The sequence below is a fragment of the Gobius niger genome, assembly GCF_951799975.1.
Source record: "Gobius niger genome assembly, chromosome: 2".
In the NCBI taxonomy this organism is placed as follows: Eukaryota; Metazoa; Chordata; class Actinopteri; order Gobiiformes; family Gobiidae; genus Gobius; species Gobius niger.
Window position 1 is genome coordinate 15699608 of NC_136853.1, and position 20768 is coordinate 15720375.

Sequence of the window (20768 nt, forward strand, 5' to 3'; positions counted from 1 at the left end):
GATGAACTCACAGTAAAATAGAATTACTATTGTCTTGTTTCTGGGCCACTTTACCACCGTTAGAAGTGTGTGGCAGTTATAAAACTACTGTGTCCTGCACGATACTGAAAGCTGCAATCAAAGATGCTGGGCCACGATACATCACAGAGACAGCCTGGGAAAAAGTGTTTATCTCAGAGTGAGTTTGTTTACTCTTCCTATCGCTGCTGGACAGATAAATCGACGGCAATGACTGAAGCTTTAAACACATACCAAACAGCTGGGATGTAGCTACAGAATGTAGGAGGAAGTTATTAAAATTGCTTTTATCTATCCTCTCAATCCAACGGGTGTGTTGTGCAGCAGCAGTGCATATGCATCAGATTATCTGGGCCTGTGTGAACTGGGGACACTGTTTATGCAGCAAAGCTCCAAGAATGTAATTTTGAGGAGCATTCTCGGCACAGAAAGAGTGGAAAACGTAGAAGAAAAAGATGATGAGCTCAGACTTATCATAAGAAAGCATTGAAAATGATAAAATACGCATTACTAAGAGGACACTGGCATGAGACACAAAATGAGAATCAGCCTCTCGTTTGGCTGTCGATTCCCATGTCTCCAAGTCCGAGTTATTTTGAGCAGATATAAAAGACGACGCAGCAGCAACAGCAGATCCCGATGTTTCAAAGCACATCGAATATGTCTTTCTCAGTATGACGTGTCTCATATTATGACATCAGCCCAAATCACATTCAGGGTGATTAAACAAAATTTAATCTCATTGATTCATGACCAGGATTTAGCCTTTAAGCCAAACAATTCACTGTGTTCGCCATGCAGCCCATTCTTCAATTCAAAAGCCTGTGAAAACAAAGAGGAACAAAAGCCTAATATCCTCTGTCTCCACTGTACCCATTAGGTCTTTATTGATAGGCTTGTGCAGGAAATACATCTTAGCTTGGTTAAAAGTAGAGGAATTTTACATAGAAAAGGCATCATAGTTTATCATTTACATATTAAAAAAATATGCCACATTGAAATTTGCATCACTGTTTTAGGAGGCTAAGAATAGTCGCAGAGTCGCAGGCTCCCCAGGAGAGACGGGAAGCCCACGGTAACTGTGTTAAGAAATACTGAAAAATGTCAATTTCAAAGTCTGCAGTGACTATATTTGCATAACATGCATTTGATTTGAATAAATATCCAGCACAGAATATATGGTAAACTGTTGACAGTAACTTGATAAAAGCTCCATATTGTCTGACAAATTGGACACACTCTGCAGGTGTTCTCTGGAGGAATCAAATAATAAAACAGAAAAGGACTGGAAAGAAAACATTGAATCATTTACAAGAAATAATTCCACTACTGCATTCACCAAAACGTAAATAAGTAGAAAAAGTCTGCTCTTTGAAGACGGAGGTCACATTGTACAAAAGTCAAAGGAAATGAAAAATCAATAGTAGTGATTTACAAATAGAATAAATGTTATATAAATATAGGGCTATTTACACTATTGCCACTTCATTTGCAAATAAATATTTTCAACCTTTAGAAATTCATCTCTGAAACAAATCAAACAGCATACACTTTATCTTTCAGCTGCATTGAAATGTTACTATTTACACATTCACTTTAAACATCTCTTCATACATTCTTTGAAAATAAACCCAGTTTAATTCACTGGCTGTGGGGGCATTTATTCCTCTAGTCACAACCTGCTCACTGAGGTTCTCCAGCGGGCGTCACCACAGGCCAGGGCATGTCGGGCAGGGGCATCTGGGGCTCGGGCAGGGCTGGGGGTGGGGGAGGCTGCACCTGTTGGTTGGCCCAGTTAAGATCCACTCCGTTTTTCTTGAGGGCAGCCAAGTGCTTAATGTCCAGAGTGGTGAAGGTGGTGAACTGAACCTGGTTTCTCTTACTGGTCGGCGAGTGGAGTGGCTCGGTGCGGTGCGGCCTGGCTAGCAGTGTTGCTGAGCGGTTAGCCATGGGGTCGATGGGCTTTCCCGGCAGCTGCTGTTGGGAGCTCGCTCGACACCTCCCCAGAGTGGCGGTCCTCTCTGGGACAGCAGGTCCCGCCACCGTCGGGATGCCGTTCTCCATGTTGTGGGAATGATGGCCCATTGAGTCAACAGAATGGCGAGACTGTAGGGGGCGCTCCCGCTTCAACGTACCCACTGGCGCTGGGGTGCCTGGCGGCGGTGGGTTGTGGTGATGGCCGTTGCCACTGCCCAGCCAGACCCAGTCGTGCTTGTGATCTTTGGGGTCACACGAGTGCGGGGGCGGGGCCTGGATGGGTGTCTTCTGACTACGAAAGCAGAGGGTATAAGACGCACAGTTGAGCAGGAAGGCTATAATGGCCACACATGACACCCCAACCAAAGCGTACATCCCGATTTCTAAGTCGGACATGGCGCGGAATGTCCTTATCAGATCACTTTCAATAAAAGTAGGAGTTTTAGGTCGGGGTGGCTCCTTCTTAGGCGTTAGATCGGCTCCGGTTGCTTCCTTGTTTGCAGGTAGCTCAGACTTATCAACCATATTCCCAAAGCTTTTACCTTCTTCTTTCACTACCTCTGCTGTGGTGGTGGGCTTGGTGATGCTTTGTGGAGTATTGAGTGTGGGGCTCACTGGTGTAGCGGTGGTGGCGGCAGAGTATGTAGTGGCTCTAGTGGCTCTGGTGGTATTGTTGATCCATACGACATGTGGCTGGAGAGATCTGGTCGATAGGACGGTGGAAGTGGTTGTTTCCGCAGTAGTAGGTGGATCAGTTGCTGTGCTTTGAAACAAGCTCTTATCGCCATCTGTTATAGCAGACTGCGATGTTTTAATCTCGCCGACCACTTCTGACGGGAAACCTTTAAGTCCGTCAGTGCCAATCCCTCCCTCATCTTCATCTACAGATATGGTATTACGCTGGAAGTTCATCCGAAGCAGGCCAGCGCCAACCACCAGTTTGCTCTTCCTCTTTGACTTCTGACAGTCCTCGCAGATCCTCAGCTCAACTCGCACCAGAGCCCCCTGGCCCTCCCCTTCGCCCTGGGCCAGCACGTAGGTGTGCTGAGGGGTGCGTCGCACAGTGGCCACTCTCTCATCTGGGGTCGTGACTGTCAGTGAGTAGATTGTGCGGTCAAATAGGTCCAAAGGAACAACCGCCCCGTCGCTGAAATGGACCCAGCAGGTGACCACTGCCTCCTGAAACAGAAAATACACAGAAAGAGAAATCATACAGAGAGAAAAATGAAGCAATAAAGCTGTCATTTTCTCCAGTCACCCAAAACCAGATAAAGTTCTTATGTTTGTTTGCCTTGAGAAAAAAACTTCTTGATGATTTTGCTACCGCATTGATCTCTCATGCGCTGAAAGAATAACTTCTGACCCATTTTCTGTTTCCGAAGCATTCAGATAAGCTGATCCTCACAACGCACCATTCAGTACATTATTAGAATCAGGTTGAATAGAAACCCATTGTCGAGCAAAACAGGTCATTGTGCGGCAAAGAGAATCATTAGCTTCCACGTTTTTTTTTCAGCGATAGATAAAGAACTCTTAATAACACAAAATGAATGCTAATGTCTTTGTGATTAGTCTCTGTGGGATGCAGCCGGAATCATAACTCTATAAAATCACTGTGGGGAAAGTGATTTGGGCAAAGTGGATGAAGTGAGTTTACAAAAGCAAATTAACAAAAAAAAAAAAGACATGGGCCACGCGAGGAGTCTAATCAGCCAGTCCAATTACATTATTACACTGTGACCCACTTCCTGTTTCCAATGTAAGCCATAACCTATATTTGCTTTGAAAACCCCCCCGTTGCCCTGTGCAGAACATTAACAGCTTGCCATGGCCTTTATTGACTTTGTCGGGGCAACTACAGTGAGAGTTTGCGCTGTAGGTAAACAAGCTGTCCTCCCTGACAGGGCTAATTGCTTTTAGGCAGAATTGCAGGGGACGCTGACGTGTGAATGGGCACGCTGCCATGGCTAAGTGTGCGAGAGATCTTCTAAAAATGATCTCTTTTGCCCCCGATCTGCCTCTGCCACTCTCTCACACAGCGGGGTGTCACAGTGTGAGCGCGAACACAATGGAGCTCGACATATTGCACCCCTGAGGTTACAGTTGCATGCATTTGCTCCGCTGTGGCAAGTTTTGCAATTTACATTTAGGTCTTGCTCAAACTCGCAGTGCTGCTCCACTGGTGTGAAATGTATTAACAATAAATCTAACTGAACTGAAAACATGCGATAAGAGCTTGTTTTTTGTTTTTTTAAGTTTGCAGATCAGAGGCTTTTAGGTCACAAGTTAATCCACAATAACATGTACTGACACCCACCTGTTTGAGCTGTGTGATGATCTCGCGGGTAGTTGCCATGGCGACTATTGCCCTGTTGCCTTCAGTGCTTAGCTGCAAGGACAGAGAGAGTCCAGAGACCAGCTGCACGCCCAGCTCTGTCACACTGACTTTATCATCCACCACCCGGACACTCCTCTCAGCCAGGACAGAGGAGGTGACAGGAGAAACCACCTGCAACAAGCAAAACGTGACTACAAAACATCTGTATCGACGTGGACATTTTTGAACATGGTGGATTTGGACTGACCTGTACACTGGTTGTGCCCACAGCCCGCCCCTGTAGGACGACTCCATCAGATACTCTAGCCACCTCTGGATCAGCTACTTTCACAGAGCTGCGCACAAGACTGGTCACATCCACCTGGAAGACAGTTTGACAGTTGGGATAGAGCTGTCTTTCCTGTCCTTTCTACAGTACATCTGTAATCAGCATTTCTTGAAACAGTTTCACGTGCAAGAATTATGAGTTTAACACATGTTCAGTGTCAAAATTAGGCCTTTACATAATCCCCTTTGAGATCATTGCACTCATTCCGTGTCAGCTGCAAAACTACGCCCTTGTCCTGTGTGTAGCCTGTCCATCCATGGGAGTGAATCTATCCTGCAATGCGGTTCAATGTGTCTCTATTTCTAAGGTGCTTTGCTTCCATATAGAATGACGGGGACGCCTGGGGGACAACTTCACTGCTGACTGTTCATGTGGAGACTACATACTTAAAAATAAAAATGCCAAACCTACTATAAAGGCATATTAGGACATTTGTATTGTGTTATTCAACTGTATCTTCTACTGTTGGTATTATATATTGGAAATGTGTATTATTATTATTTACTTTCTTACTGTTCTTGGGTTTGGTCATTTCAGCGATATTTAGAACATGCGTTTCCAATGACATTATGCATAGTTCCGGCCGCCATTTTGAATACCGAAGTAGAATTATGTAGTTCTACAACATATAAGAGTATCTCTCTACTCAGGATGAAAATGAAAGACAATTGACTGACAGTGGCATTTTTATGTACGCATAATCATTGAGCAAGAAGATAAGAGTAAAAACACGGCCCCAGAGACGCATTTTTATATAACCATCAAATGTAGCACAGACGTAGCAACTCTGTCGAGCTAAAGCAGGATTTACTAAAGATCTGCTTCACTCCTCAGACTAAAGTAACACATCAAAGCGAAAACAGAAAACCTTTCTCTGTGATTTTTACAGTTTACAATAAGCTGCTCAAGATGTTTGCATGCTAACGGTTAGCAACTGTCATCAATCAATAGTCATTGGTTTCAACACGATAAACACATCTATGAACACTGAGCAAATACTACAGTAACAGCTCAGCTCTGACCTCTGTCACATGTTGTATCCAAGGCTAGATGTTTGGAGTCTGGTTCAGGGCTTTCTCTTGGACAGGCTTAACATATTGAAGCTAAATGCTAACCGGTAGCATGCTAACATCATAAACACTGACTCACTGGTTTCTTCACAGTGTTTTTACTCTTATCTTCTGAGCAATAATTACGAGTATGTAAAAATACCACTGTCAATCAGTTGTCTTTCATTTTCATCCTGAAAAGTATTGTGTCATGACATGACATGAACAAATAAATAAATAAATATATAATGAGTGTCACATGTTGTAGTAGTGCAATTTTCTTTGGTATTCAAAATGGCTGCCATAACAACAAAAGTCACATGACTGAAAGGCATGTATAGTGCTGCAAAAAAACACCTTGACAGACTCCAGATAGCTCAGAATCGGGCTGCTAGACTTGCCCTGGGTTGTCCTTTTCGAACAAATACAATTGCTATGCATCAAAAACTGTCATGGATGAAAGTCAAGGACAGATTGGACTGTAGCTCTGTGTTGTCTTTGCATAAAATCTGGACCTTACACAAACCCTTTACCCTGTTCTGTAAACTGCAGCCCACTTGTAACAGACATGGCTTTAGCACAAGACAAGCCTCTATTACTAATTTTACTTTGCCTCGGCCAAAATCTAATGCACTAAAAAGTACATTTATATACCGAGCCACCTCGCACTGGAATATGCTACCTCAGGAAATTAAGAGACTAAAAAATCATCTTTCTTTTAAAATAAATCTAAAGAAACATGTAATCAGTCAAATACAAATAAATAACCTGACTTAAAGTTGCTTTGGGTATTGTAATACACCTTGTTTTGTTTTTCTCTTACCTCAATTTTTTGAATGAGGAAATCTGTATTGTCGATGTGTGTTGTATAAATTACCCTTTGACTGTATAAGGTCTTTTGAATGAGAATGGACCCCAGGAAGAGTAGTCTTTGCGTTGGTAAAGACTAATGGGGATCCTTAAATAAAGAAATAAAGAAATAGGCCTTTACTCTGCACTCTTCACAATTAGTGATATGATATGAGCAGTAGCATATTTTAAGATCCCATATTCTGCCTATCACTGACTTTTCTGAGCTTTATATAGATTTATATATATATGTTATTCCCTCATGACAAACATAGGCCGAATGTTATGTTTCATTGTTGTTTGTTGCATATCTTGCATGTTCAGTCAGTCTACTTCGCAAGCACTCAAAACGGGAGCTTCTCTTTGTTCACGTAGCTCATATATCTTGAAGAGATTCATTCTGATCGTGTCAGAGCTTTGTGATTTGAAGGATTACCAATGCCGAGGTGTGTTTAAAAGGCTTGTATAATGATGACAGTATTACAGGACCTTTCATTTATCACATGCCAGTTTGTTATTACCTGCCAGTCAGATCCCAGGAAATACTCCACAGGATATTCAGGAGTCAAGGGTGCTGGAAGGGCCTCATCGTCGGCTTGAGCCATAAATGGAGTGAGGACTCGTATGGGGGAGAGTTGGTACTGCAGCATGCATCCTTTGCCCTTCCTCATCTCTTCCTCCTCCTCACTGTCCCAGCTTGATCTGCGAAAGACAACGAATGTACAGTATATAGTTCAGCTTTGCCCAAATCTAAAAGCCTATACGCCAGTGTAACGCCTCACTAAGACCTACAAAACTGATCCTAACTTTTTTGTTGCGTTGTCGCTGGGTTTTTGTCACATGTTTGAAGCGTTGTGGTTGTAGCTGCTTTTCTCACTCTTGTTGCTTTTTTTGTTGTGTTGTTATCGCTCTTTGTTATTTTGACTTTTTTTTTTTCAAGAATCTTTTAGATTTGTGTAAAGCCAAGCTGGAGAAAATGTCCTCAGTTCATGTGGGGGTTAAGAGGTTAAAGCTTACAATAGTTTAAAAGCCTTTTTTTGCTGTCAAGGAAAGTACAACATCCTCAAAAACGTACTTTGTTATTGACCTCTGAAAAGAAGATTCTCTTCCCAGCTCTAAGGCCAATGCAATTAACGCATCTTCCCCTGCGTTCAACAATATGAAATGTCATCCTAGAATCAGCAATGCCAACTTAAATAAAGTTTTTCTGTGTGCCAGTGCAATAACTATCACAGCCTTTGACATTCACCAAGAGTTCATTGGCTTTTCTGTTGGCGGATTCTTCTTCATCTTCTTCTCTTAAAAGCCTAACATATATCATCATCACTGTAGAATACTTAAGAAATACCATCTTCTCCGTTTGGCAAGTACAATATGTAGTATGTAAGTATGCTGCTGATTCAGTTTTGGAGTTTTTTAGAACAGGCTCCACCTCCTCTCAAGGATTTTACTTTAGAGGAGAAGGCCGCATTTGGGCTGCTGTCCTTTTGCTGCCGAGCAAGCCTAACCTCGAGCAATATTCCAGCTCACTTTAGAGAAGTGGCAACAATGAGATCTTTCACCAAAGTCTTAAAATGGCTGCTGGAAGGCCAAAGATGTCGCCATGATTTCTTAATGACACTGGATGTATAAACAGAATCGTTGACATTTATTTCAGGGGATGACTGTAACCATTTTTTATTTTCAATACTTTTTTACGTGTCCCATTAAATAAAGGGCTTTTACTACAGCAATAGATACAGACGGCATCTCGTCATAGAAGGGGGCGTGGCTTTGCCGAGGGGGAAAATAGAATCTTTAGAGAAACACAATTTTTCACTCTTTTTAGCCATTTTCTGGTGGAATGTGAACTTATTTATCACATACAAATAAAGTCAAATGTAAATCAGGCCCATATGGATATTTTCTCACAGCAGATTGTTCTGTAGAAGTGAAAAAACGGCAGTTGTAGCAAGCGCTAGCTAACCGTTAGTATTAGCCCGATGCTAACATGTAGCATCAAGTTAGCATTCTCCGTTATTCATGTATTTATGGGCTGTTGAACCACTTTGCTCCTCTCCATGTCTTTGTATCTTTATTTAGTTTAAACTATATTCATAATTCAGCATTTGTTACAGTAGTTTTTGAATAATTAGAGAAAATATAATTTTTTTCAAAATTGTTTTCCCCCTTAACTGTTTTTAAAAATGACCATATATGGGCGATTCCAGAGATGCCATCTGTATCTATAGGGCACCTCGGATCTTTTTCCCTTTCTACTGTTTTACTAGGATTTGAGTATGTTATAATGTAACACACTTCTGTATCATTTTCTGTAAATGTTGCATCAACCAAAGGGAGAGGGGATGGAAAATAGTTCTAATCTGGGTTATAATCTCACAGCAGTTAATATTGTTTTCTCTCAAATGTTAACTTCTAGTCTTCTATATATTCTAAACGTCCACCACAATTAGCCAATAGCGAACACATTTTTCAGTCTTAAATGACAAAATAAAAGCTCTCCTAGAGGCCATTATCTGATTGTTTCTGGAACAGTATTGAGTGTTATGGGAAATGAATACGTTGGTGGCTTCACTGCACATATTGAGTGAATAGGAGTTAACCTTTATATCCATGGAAACTGGGCTGTCTCTCTACTGTGGCCTTTTCTGTTAATTCACACACAAAAAAACATTTACGACTGACTGCCTTCATTGTGTTAAGTCAGCCTGACAGTGTCTACGGAGCGAAAAAAGAAACTCCATACAGTACGAGCCATAAGTTTATGATTGTGAGACTCTTCTGTTCTTTTTAAACCAGTCTTGAATCGTGAACGGTGCAAGCAATGACAGCTCCAACCGCAGCCTCCGACAGTTCAAATCGAAAGTGAAGTTTGTGTAATTGTGATTCTGCCAAAAAGCCATAACGCACCTCTCCTTTGTATTGCGAGTATATGGGGGACCTTACCTCCTGCTGCCCGTGGTGATGGGAACTCTCCAGCCCTTGATCTGACTCAATTCTGGGTCGGCGATCTGAATGGTCATGGGCAAGCGGGGCATCCACACTCTCATCTCCAGCTGTGCGCTCAGAAAGCCATAAGTGAAGTTGACCATCACTGAGCTCCTCCCTCTCGTCTCTTTGCCGTCAACGTAGACATAGTCGCAACGCTCTGACACCTGGAACAAAGACACAGCAAGAGGCGGGTCAGTCCATGCACTTAAAACGAAAAGAAAACCTTCCATTAGACATGTCTTTATCGGAAACAGTGGTGCCAATAATAAAGTAAAGTGGTACTGTCGCCCACAATAACACTCGACATACTATGCAATGATTTAGGGCAAAACTCTGGGCCAGAGGTGGGCAGTACTCAGTTACATTTACTAAAGAACATGTACTCAATGAGCACTTCAACAACATTTACAAAGTTAAAGGACTGTTTGTTCTTGCTTTGGTTTGTTTTGTACCACAATTAAAATAGTCAATTGCTATCAATGTGCTCATTCACTTTGCTAAATGCAACTGTTCATCCGTGCTGACTTTGGAGATTAGAAACGTTGCCACATGGGTAACATCAAGTGACGTTACTGTGTTCCATTTTATTTCACAATTTCAATGTCAGTGCCTCTTGGCTGTGTCAGAGGACTGTGCACTGTCTCCCCCAGCAGCTGTGGTTCTGAGCCCTGACCTGCTCGCTGTCAGTGCCAGCTCTGTGTGCTCTGTGAGCGGGTTGGCTCGCTGTCGGTCCCCGGTCTGGGTGCGCTATGAGAGTCGAGTAATATCAAGGAGGGAACACACAAATGACAGGAAAGGAGGATGTGAACTTGTTTGTCTTGTTTTAGAATTAAATAATACTGACAGTACGGATTACAGCCTCAGTCTCTGATCATAATCTGATTTCTGGAGTTCATGTAAACAGCATAATCTGATATACATTATCTGCAATTCATATAATATGATTTCTTCCTGATCTTTCACACGGGTGCCTAAACTAACCAGGAAAATACAGCAAAAAGGCCAACATCATGTCAAAAAGACATGATTAAAGCCGAACTAAGTAAATTGTTTACCATAATAAATCCTTTCCGTAGTCCCTCTGGGGGTAAGACAAGTGTTAATGGGATGATTAGGTCTTTCATCTCCCCCTGGTGTCTCTGGCCAGGAAACCACACTTGCAACAACTCCTGCACCGGGTCGGAAATCCCAATACACACTAATAGAATCACGAAGAAGAAGCTAACAGGCTAACGGGCAAAGCTAACTGCGGGCTAGCACCACTTTAGCAGTGTTTACAGCCAGGTTTGAGTGACAAAAATGATCTCCATTGTGTAATTGGGTTGTATAATATCCCTCTCTCTCTTTGTCTTTCCTGACAGTCGAGTGGTTTAGGCTGCTGCACATATGCAACACATTACGACCTCCTTAGAGTTGAGAGTTTGATTTGCTCTGATTATTTTGCTCTGATTATTTACTAAATTACCACTCTTACATTTTTAATAGAAGTTAAAGCACATTTGTGCTCTTTGTGTTTTCATTTCTTTAATTACCTCAGAAAACAATATACAGTGAGCTGGATTTAAACCCTCGGCCTTTGAGTTACTAAACCTGTGCTGTACCCACTCGGCACAAGAAGCTGCTGCCACATGGAGAGCAGTTTGACTCCAAGTCCATATATGGGAGCGCAATCATCATCCACCTGGTTCTGCAGCTGGGCCTGGTTGGAGAGAGGGGTGGAGACAATTCAGTTGCTCTAAAAATCCATCTCTGCTCTGGCTCATGTAGAACCCAGAGTTTGGGATTCTCAGATTTCTTAAAAGAATGTAAACTCATCAGATCTGATTATTGGGTTATCTGACTTCTCCAGTTATCTGGCCTTTCGGACCATGTAAGCGTAGCCAACTGGTTCAGTAGAGGCCTGAGTTTGAAACTGTATTACATTTAAATGCATTGAGCAAAAAAACAGAAAAAGGCTACAGCTGCACTGAGACTGATGGACTGACGGACACACGGCTTGGCACAAAGATAATTTAAGAAAATGTTTGAACAGTACTCGTATGAACTGGTGGAGCTGTGATAGAACCATCAATCATTAAGTTATAAGATGACGGTCACATGTGGTTTGGCTTTCATTGCTTGAGAACTTTTTGATGAAACAAATTTAGGTGTGCCAGTCTCTCCAGTGTAATTGCTGCATTTGCGTTGATAATCAAATTTCACAGCTTGTTTTGATGTGGGTAAATGTAAATTATCCGGGCCTCACGCCCGTTCCCGCCGCGCTGTAAGTGGGGCCGTTCCAGTCCCTGCCGTGGAGCGCAATGAGGTGAGGCACAGCAGTCGGTGTGTTTTATTGAAGATTGGAGGCCTATCTCCTCATGCCGCCTCACTTATCTTAACAAACCAGTGGCTTCACAGAGGTAATTGGAGGGCACTAGACTGGAGAATAGAGTGCTCTGGAGAGAAGGAGGTGGGACGGGGGGGGGGGGGGGGGGGGGGGGGGGGGTGAACCTTCTGGAACAGCTGAAGAGACTCCACCATCGTGCCTTTAAATGACCACAGCTCTGGTTTTCCGCCGTGACATTCCAAGACAATTGGGCCGATAATCAGGCTGAGGAACACAGGTTGAAAACTAGCATAGACTTGCATTATAAATGAATATATTGGCAATTTGTGATGTGCATGTTGGTGTCTGATTGTATCCTCTCAGATTCAAGGGGTTGAAACGGATTTTAGACAAAAACATCATAAAGACTGATTCCTCAAATGGGATCAAAAAACTGTGACTATTGCTATATCAGCCTTATGATCAACCCTCGAATGAAACTCTGAAGAAGCACTGTATTTTAATAAGAAACATAGTGTCGCTGTGCAAAAGTGCAAATGGCCATGGCTTACTTTTTTCTCTTTTCTTTCTTTTTCTCTGTTTTTAGCCGCGGCTTACCATGATCAGTAATGGAGGTGAGTCATCCCGAGTGGTTCAGTTTAGAACAACTGTGCTAACTCAAGAACCATATGAAATATCACTTCATTATTTAAAGGCAATGCATGTTTTCAGCAGAACAGTAGGTTCAGCTTTCATCAATAATCAAAGGTTCTGCGATTCAAGCCTACTTTTGTTGTGTCCCGGCCTGGGAAACTCTTTTATTACAAAATAAATATGACAAAACAAAATTAAATGTCAATAATAATAAAAATAATGATAATAATAATAATAATAATAATAATAGTAATAATTAATGCATTGGTTTTAGTGCTTTTCTGGACACTCAAAGACGCTATACATTGCATCATTCATTCACCTACTAAGTTGCTATTATAGCCACAGCTGTCTTGTAGTAGACACTCACTCACAGACTACATTCACCCAGGCTTCCTGGTGTTCCCAAACGGCTTCTCATCCAAGTACTGACCAGATCTGACGGAATCGTGCAGATCAAAGGTGGTATGGCCGAACTCAGAAGCGTTACAACCATTAGTAGCAGTTACAAACACATCACACATCCAGTAAACTCATTTCCTTGGTCTAGCGTACCTGAAAATGCATTTAGCAGTTTGCCCTATCCACCAACATTTTTTGTTATTGAGGAGGGTGGAGGTTCGGGACATCCAAGTGACCAAGGCTATTTTTTGACAGTCATTGAATTGTTGGGTAAGGTTTGCGAGAGAGGTCACAGTAAGCACTAACGACAGGTCTGGCAAAAATAACAGGATTAATTTGGCCTAAAAGTTCTAATCATTCTGAAATCTCTCTCTGCAAGCTCTCATCTGACACATACTGCATTATCTAGCAGCCGGTATAGTAGAGAGTGGCATGGTGATCTTTTTTTCTTCCTCTGTGCACTCTATGACTCGTTCAGCGCCTACTGCCCCACTAACACCGATCCATTACACAAAGTTCAACCTGATGAACTCATCAGTGCTGTGGACTCATGGGCAGAGTGTTAGGGTCAGAAGCTCAGGCATTAACGCCATATGCTCTGCTTTTACAATAATATTCTGAGACACATAAGAAGACTCTGTGAGGATGTAATGCTGCTGGGAGACTTCAGTCGTTTATGGGGTTGTCTTAATATTAAGAAAATGTATAATCAAAATTAAACTATGCAGTTCAGCAGTTCTCCTTTCAGTTTTCTCTCTGTGGCTGTGGAACTGTCGTAACCACTGCAGATGTTCTTATTGTGATTTCTTTGACAAATGGTGAGTAGATTTGAAACCAGGATGTCCAGAATAATTAACATGTGAAGCTTAAAATATGACCCGCTAATCTAAAACAAAGGCATGCCTTTCAGATCATCACAACAATCCTAATTAGTAACTCCAATGTCACATCATTATGTTTTCATATGTGATTAGGCAAGCAGAGCGATGTACTTAATTATACTTCAATATTATTACAGTTGAAGTGGCAGGGTACAGACAGGAGCCCACGTTTGTGTCAAAGGAAGGTCATTAAAAAAACAAACTGCAAACCAAATTCAAATAAGTCTCTTCATATTTACACAAGTGAACCTTTCCTGAAGCCCATTGTTCTTCATCTACAAAAACAATACTACAATACTACAATAGTACAATATGTATTGCTGCAGTTACACCTGATCTATACAGTGAACGCAATGCACCAAAGCTCTACATAGTGTGTTTCTGCTATTTGTACAGATGGAGAAAGTAAACAATGGGCTTCTCACCTGACACTGAATACGTTTTGCACAAAGCATCTCTGACTCTGTCAGTGTCCAACTCAAGAAACTGCAGATAACGACTTCTTTATTAAGGTGTCACATTACTCCAGACAATCTCATCACTCTGAAGCATGGCTGGCCACTGTACTTTTACTAAACCAATGACTGGTTTGCAGCACCTGAAAATGTTCTAAACAATAAATAAATAAATAGAGTATTAAAAAAAAAACATAATATATTTAAATACACAATTATGCTGCAGTGATTATTATATGTACTGTAACCCCTTGAGTCAGCATCTGTACTGTAGTTGAAGTGTAGGGCTTTTCACAAAAATCCATCCAGCTCCCGCTGATTCGTTTGGTTTCATTTCGTTTTTACAACAACAAGAAGCCCTTTATCACTGCTTGTTAACAAACTTAACTCATGCTGCTACAAAGCGTAAATACCTCTTTGCTATGAAACACAATCAGCACTTTACTGTTCACATACTGACACATTTAGACGCTTTTTGTGAATGACTAAAACTGTAATAACATAGACATTTTGTGGTCGTTTTGTTCCATGCTGATAGAGGCTATGACCTTAAACTAGATCTTAATTAGACACATTAAGATCAAATTCTACCAAGAGAAACCTTGCCTGCCCACCAGTTGATTCTGATCTACTGTAATGCAAACCCAAGACTGTTGTTAATGTAAAGCAGTTGCGTCCGTTTACCTTGAGCACGTCGGCCTGAGTAGATGTGCAGCTGGTGTAGTTGGTCACGTCAGTGACAGTGCCGTCAAGCTCCACAGCCAGAGTCTTCACAGGAACTGACACATTTTTCCCTGTCAGCACTGCAGTGTTTAAGATGTCAGCGTTCTGCACAGGGAATAGAACAAAGCACATTGAGGTTTAGTGCGCCTGCAGCTCTATTTACTGTCATCTGCACAAGAGCTGGGGAGAGAGGGGTCCACACTTTTAGTTTCACTTTTTAAAAAGTCAAAAGTTAGGTTCACTTTTTGTCGGGAGTTGCTGGCTGCGTCTCTTAATTAAAGGCTGCTCTGCCAGAGAAGAATAAGTTCTTAACGACCACATAGAAATAAAGAATAACTGGTAACTTTTGAAAAGACTTTGACATGGCATAAAAGACAAAAACTGGCTCTTGGCTTTCCTTCGGCATCAGTATTGCATAAGGTTCTAACCTTGGCACATTTTTGACTGGAATAAAAATGAGAATCATGTAAAAAGGGTATTCAAATATGCCTTTGATGACTACAGTGATAACATCACACAGAGGGCCATTATGCTGCTTGCTGCTCAGGGCAGCTATACGATATTTGCGGCTAATTGTGCCTGACACGGGATGTTTAGACGTTTCAGCTACAGAGCTGCAGACTTTAAAAAGCAGAAAGTGTTCTTTGTTCACAAAACAACAATGCCGCAAAGCGCCTTATCCAAATGGCTGGTTCCAAAATAACATGGATGATGATCCTGTGCAGTGTGCAGGTGTGTGCGTCATACTTGCTGACACACACCTGCAGTTCGAGCCCATTACAGATATGGGTCAGCACTTTGACTTAGTGCCCTAACCTGATTACATTTGTAATCTTCATTCCCTTTTTGCACCTTATACTTTACATCTGTGTCACTGCTGAGCTGCTAAGACCATGCTTTTATCCTGTAACTTGTCAACCAGCCTGATGCAGCTTGATTTAAGTCATGCTCTGGTTCTGGATAACAGCTCCTACCAGTTAACAGAATCGTTGATGATAGCATCTTCATCCTATTAAAGGTGATGCCAGAGAGTTTGTAAGAAGCTCTTTCTGATCCGTGCATCTCTCGCCTGTTGCTTGTGGACTAAAGCCTCAGTCCACTCAGGGCAGATGTTCCCAGTTGTCTCGTATTTTGAACTGTCAGTCTGACAGCTGCTGACCGCAATTCCAAAAGGACATGCTCTAGTTGAGACTGTGACACTGACCCAAACATAAGCCTGTGGGTCAGACCGAGCACAATCAGAAAGCAATATCAGGTCTCCACTGCCCTGACAGAAATGTGTTCCTGTTTCTTAGCCAGTTAACAAACACAGTCTAATACTGAACATATGGTAAGTGTTTTTAATCGTGATGCAAAATGATGGCCATGACCAGCAGAAGGTCAGTAAAGCAAAGCTCCAGCCTCTTACCAAAAGGCCACAGCTGACTCTACAGCATGTTGCTCCACTTTGTTCCCATCATTTATCAAAGTAATTGAAAGCACTAGTTTGCATTACTGCAGTTTTTAGTACAGTATATCTTGGTTGATGCACCGCAGGTGTGTGTTTCTGCCTGAAATAGGGAAATAGACTTTGGAACAATTTGACTTGAAGAATGGAAACGGACCAGTCCCTTTAAATCAGAAATCAGCCAGTGTAACCAAACACTGACAAGTAATGTCCCAGGAGTGTGATGTTTGCACTTGGATTAGGGGACCTAATAGAGCATAAAATAACCCAGCAAATCTCAAACATACCTGTCATAATCTCCACTGAGGGTTGGATGCTGTGGCAAGTATCAAACATATTCACAAAATGCACCAAAAAGAAGATTTTTTCCCCTTCTGCCTTGTATGGTTGGAATAACGCCTATATCTGGCTAAAAATCGTACAGAAATTGCCTTTAACTAAAACATGGGTTTATACTTCAAAGCTGAATTAGAGGGTTAGCAAAGTAACACTGGTTAACCCTGGTTCAGCGATGCTACTAAGCGAGAGCACTTCAGGAAAGATTGTAAGATGCACTGAGTGCACGACTCTGAACCAGGAAAAATAATCCCATAAAAATATGTGGGTTTTTTGGGGTTAATAAAAGGATAGCATCCTCTTCTCTGTTAAAGCTCAAGTGCAGACTTTTCAGAGGGAAATGCGGAGATGAGAAAATGGAAGAGCTACATGTTAAGAATTGATTAATAAAATGTATTGAGCTGCAGATAGTAATAAAGGTTTGCACATTACAATGTGACCATACTCCTTTGTCATTGGGCAGTGCACCTTTACGTGCTGCTTGATACAGGGACAATGCTCAGAGGACCGTCTCTTTCCATGATTGGCTGCTTAGCGCTGACTCCGTCTGTTTCAAAACAATGTGCTCACAGCCCCACAGAAACACACAGTTTACATGTCTGCGGTAGTCTACCCGGGTAAGAGCGACCCTTATCCAGGATTTGTTCAACCAGCTTCAGCGAAAGGGCTGCTAATCCGAATGCCTGTTAAGTTTAAAGATTTACGATTGCCAAAGTGTGGGCGCCCATTAAACAAACTGTTTAATTCCTGCTGAAGCGGCTGTATGAGATGATAATGAAGTCACCTTGTTTATCTCAGGAGAGAATCATTTAGTGAGGCGCATAAACCTGTCTGTCACATCAGCGGCCAATGCCAATTCCATTAAGGCAGAGGAAAGAGAAGCCTGTGGCCTTGACATGCTGTATTTACTGCCCACAAACTCGCCTTATGGCACGGCTCTGACATGTCATGTAGTACACACAGTATATACAGCACTTCCCTTTATGGTAGGGGCCAACCGATATGTTTTTCCAAAGGCACATGCTGATACTAATATTTAAAATCCAGATCAGCCTATGGTTTATTAGCAATGCTGCTTTTTTAAGCTTTAGAGCCTTATTTTGATGAGCAATGAATGACAATAGGGTTTGGAGCAATACAGATGATTAAGAAAGGGCTTAATGTGTACCATTAAATAACACTGCAGTAAAGATGGTGTGGAAATGGTAGGAGTATAAACTTTTGGAAAACAACATTTCATGTGGTTTTGTGTGTATGTTTTCAGATGAAAGAGTCCTCCTTTAGTATATGTGAACACTGAGCATGACATTATGAAGCATCGGTATCCTTTTCATAAAAACTAGTTTTCTGGCATTTCTGTCAAAGTGACCCTGAAAAGTGACCCTGCAAGTTGTGAAATATGCTGAGAAACCCGTCCCTGTGAAGAACTGGGATGCTACAATGCTCAGGTTTCTTTGTCAATGAGAGACACAAAGATAGAGCAATTGTACTTCAGTGATTTTTACTTGATTTTTTTCTACCATCACACTGTAAAGAAAAAACATACATGTTTTCCACAGCCGTTTGGACCTGCACTTTTCTTTTGGTGTTGTTCTTACCATGACCAGAGGAGCGAGGCCCACGTAGTCTCTCTGAGCCGTGTACAGCCGCATCAGGCCGACATCTTTGACGTTTCCTGGAATCTCCAACCGCCATGAGATCGTCTGACTCTCGATGTGCTCCGCAATATCGCTGGGCACAAAGTCCAGTTGCAGGACCTCAAGGAGACCTCTAAACAACAACCAAACATGAAAGATAGAGTCAAACGATCACTTTTGTAAATAACAAAATCACAGAAATGTATTACATTTTAATATTTTCATTCTGAAAGGCGGATATGCCCCATGAAGAGAGTAAAGGTGCGTACACACCAAACGTGCGTCCACGCCCCATCTGCCTCTCGTTGGACGCCAAACAACGCCGCTTCACATACTTCACACTCGCGACAAACGCCTGTTTGCTGGCGCGTGAAGTTTTGCAAGCGTCATACATAGGAGGCGTGTCTGGCCACGCAAGGCGCACTCACACTTGACATCCGAACCTGCCACTCTCTAGCTCGTTTGAGGAAAGGCCTGGATGCCCCGAACGGCCCGCGCTCACACTTACACAAACGAACCGAGCCGTGGCCGAACACCAGGAGTTGTTTACAAGTGCACGTGAGCAGCAGCAGTGCAACATAATGCGGAAGAAAACAAAACCCTAAACAGCTGCGTGAAATAATGTCTACTATGAGCCCTGTCAAATCTCTTCACTCCACTTTTCTTTGCATTTTACTACAGTTTAACAAAAAGGGCTATGGTGAATATAATAGTCGATTTTAATAAAGCAGAGAAATAGAGAAGTGCGCGTCCCTCTGTCCCGCTCAGCTGGGGCTGGGGGGGGGAGATGGAGCAGCACCTGCCGCTCTGAGCCTTTCTTTGGATTCATATACAGCCTTCAAAACAACGCTACGAGAACAGAAGATATGACGCTCAGTTTATGTCATTCATTGCTGCTTCGGCCACTGGTTAAACAGCTTTATGTTGGTGAACTCCTGGAAGTCTACGCTTTACGTTACGACAAAGCACTTAACACGAACGTACCAAAATCACAAGCGATAAATGCACCCGCAGGTTTTATCTGTCAGACTACAGCCTGCGGCCAAACCGGGTACAGTAGCAGAGAAGCTCGGACACAGGGCGGGAGAAGCGCAGCCGCTCCCCATATAGTCAGCCCGAGACGTGCGTGAAGCGGCCAGGGCGTCGGGAGTGAGCGGTCGGGGAGACGAGCGGTATGTGGCCGGGGGTCCGGGGAGCCGCCTGGGAGCGAAGCGGTCGGGGGCCGGGGAGACGAGAGCGAGGCAGCCGCTGCTCTGTTTGATAAATACAGCCTTTTCTCACTGTTTTACGTGACAAATGCACCCGCCCATACAACAGTCGCTTGTATCTGTGCGTGTGCGCAAACACGAGCAACCGAGCCGCGCTCTGGCCCACCTCCTCCAAGCGGGCCAAAGTCCGGAACCGAGTCCGACTCGGGCATGGTTTGTTGCAGGTAACAGGTGACGCCTGAGCCCAGTCAGCATCCCTGATTGGTTAACAAGGCATAAATGAACGCACGTGTAGATTGGATTACTTGCATGAAGCAGTGGGCGCGGCCTCCCTGTTCGCTCACCGCGCTGTTCTCCCTGACTTCCACGCGTGTTTGTCCTCATCCGCTCGCGTTTGCTACGCTTAATACGCGCGGACAGCTTTGGTTGCATTTCGGAGCGCGCTGAAGCGCCTCTACATAGGGTTAACATGGAAGTTGGAGGCGTGGACGATTTTGGTCTGTACGCACCTTAACTCATGGGATCAAGTCAGGGCAGGAGAGCTACAGTAAAGGTGATATTTCAACAATAAAATAAAATAAAAATAAATTTTGTTCCACACATTTGTTTACAATATTTACCTAAATGACAATGATTGTTTTTAGTCTTCTGTTCCTATTTTGGCTTCACTGGATTTCATTTGGATGACTATTGCAGAATAGTGGATGTTTTCATGTGCAGTATTCTGGAAACACTTTATAAAATGTGCTATTAATAAATGTTTATATTTGTTGGAGGGTGACGTAAAGCATTTCATTGAATGAAGCCAGCTATGTATAACTGTTAATTGTCATGGAGGAAAGGGGCCTTTATCACAGAGCAATACCCGGGCTCACATTCACAGAGGAGTGGTGTCTAGAGTCATGCGGGCTTTGAGAACTAAAGGACTTTCATGTAGGACATGAGCATGGGGGGGGTTGGCGCGGCATCTTTTACAGACAGACCTAAATGTACGGGTGTGTGAAGGCTTAAGTCTCAACAAATGCACTCATACATGTGAGTCTCTCTTGCCAAGACAATAATCAAATTTGACAAATTCAGAAAAGTATGGTTTACTTCTTTGAAAGAATCAGTAGCTAAAGTTATTGATCAAATGAAAACAGTATATTTGTTCTTGGTCCACAAAAATAG

The 20768-nt window shown here is 42.6% G+C and overlaps 1 protein-coding gene across 1 annotated transcript in view; it reads right to left on the bottom strand.

Moving 5' to 3' along the window:
* Positions 1–1548: 1548 nt before the first annotated feature.
* The window catches only part of LOC306959986 (transmembrane protein 132D), a gene marked incomplete at its 5' end in the record, with an annotated part of 41622 nt that continues 22402 nt past the window's right edge, over positions 1549–20768 (bottom strand). The window contains 7 exons of the mRNA XM_079552244.1: positions 1549–3174; positions 4313–4504; positions 4581–4694; positions 7081–7261; positions 9506–9714; positions 14932–15075; positions 18352–18523. Of these exons, the coding sequence (XP_079408370.1) occupies positions 1702–3174; positions 4313–4504; positions 4581–4694; positions 7081–7261; positions 9506–9714; positions 14932–15075; positions 18352–18523 (2485 nt within the window). The 3' untranslated portion in view covers positions 1549–1701. The remainder of the gene's footprint in view (positions 3175–4312; positions 4505–4580; positions 4695–7080; positions 7262–9505; positions 9715–14931; positions 15076–18351; positions 18524–20768) is intronic.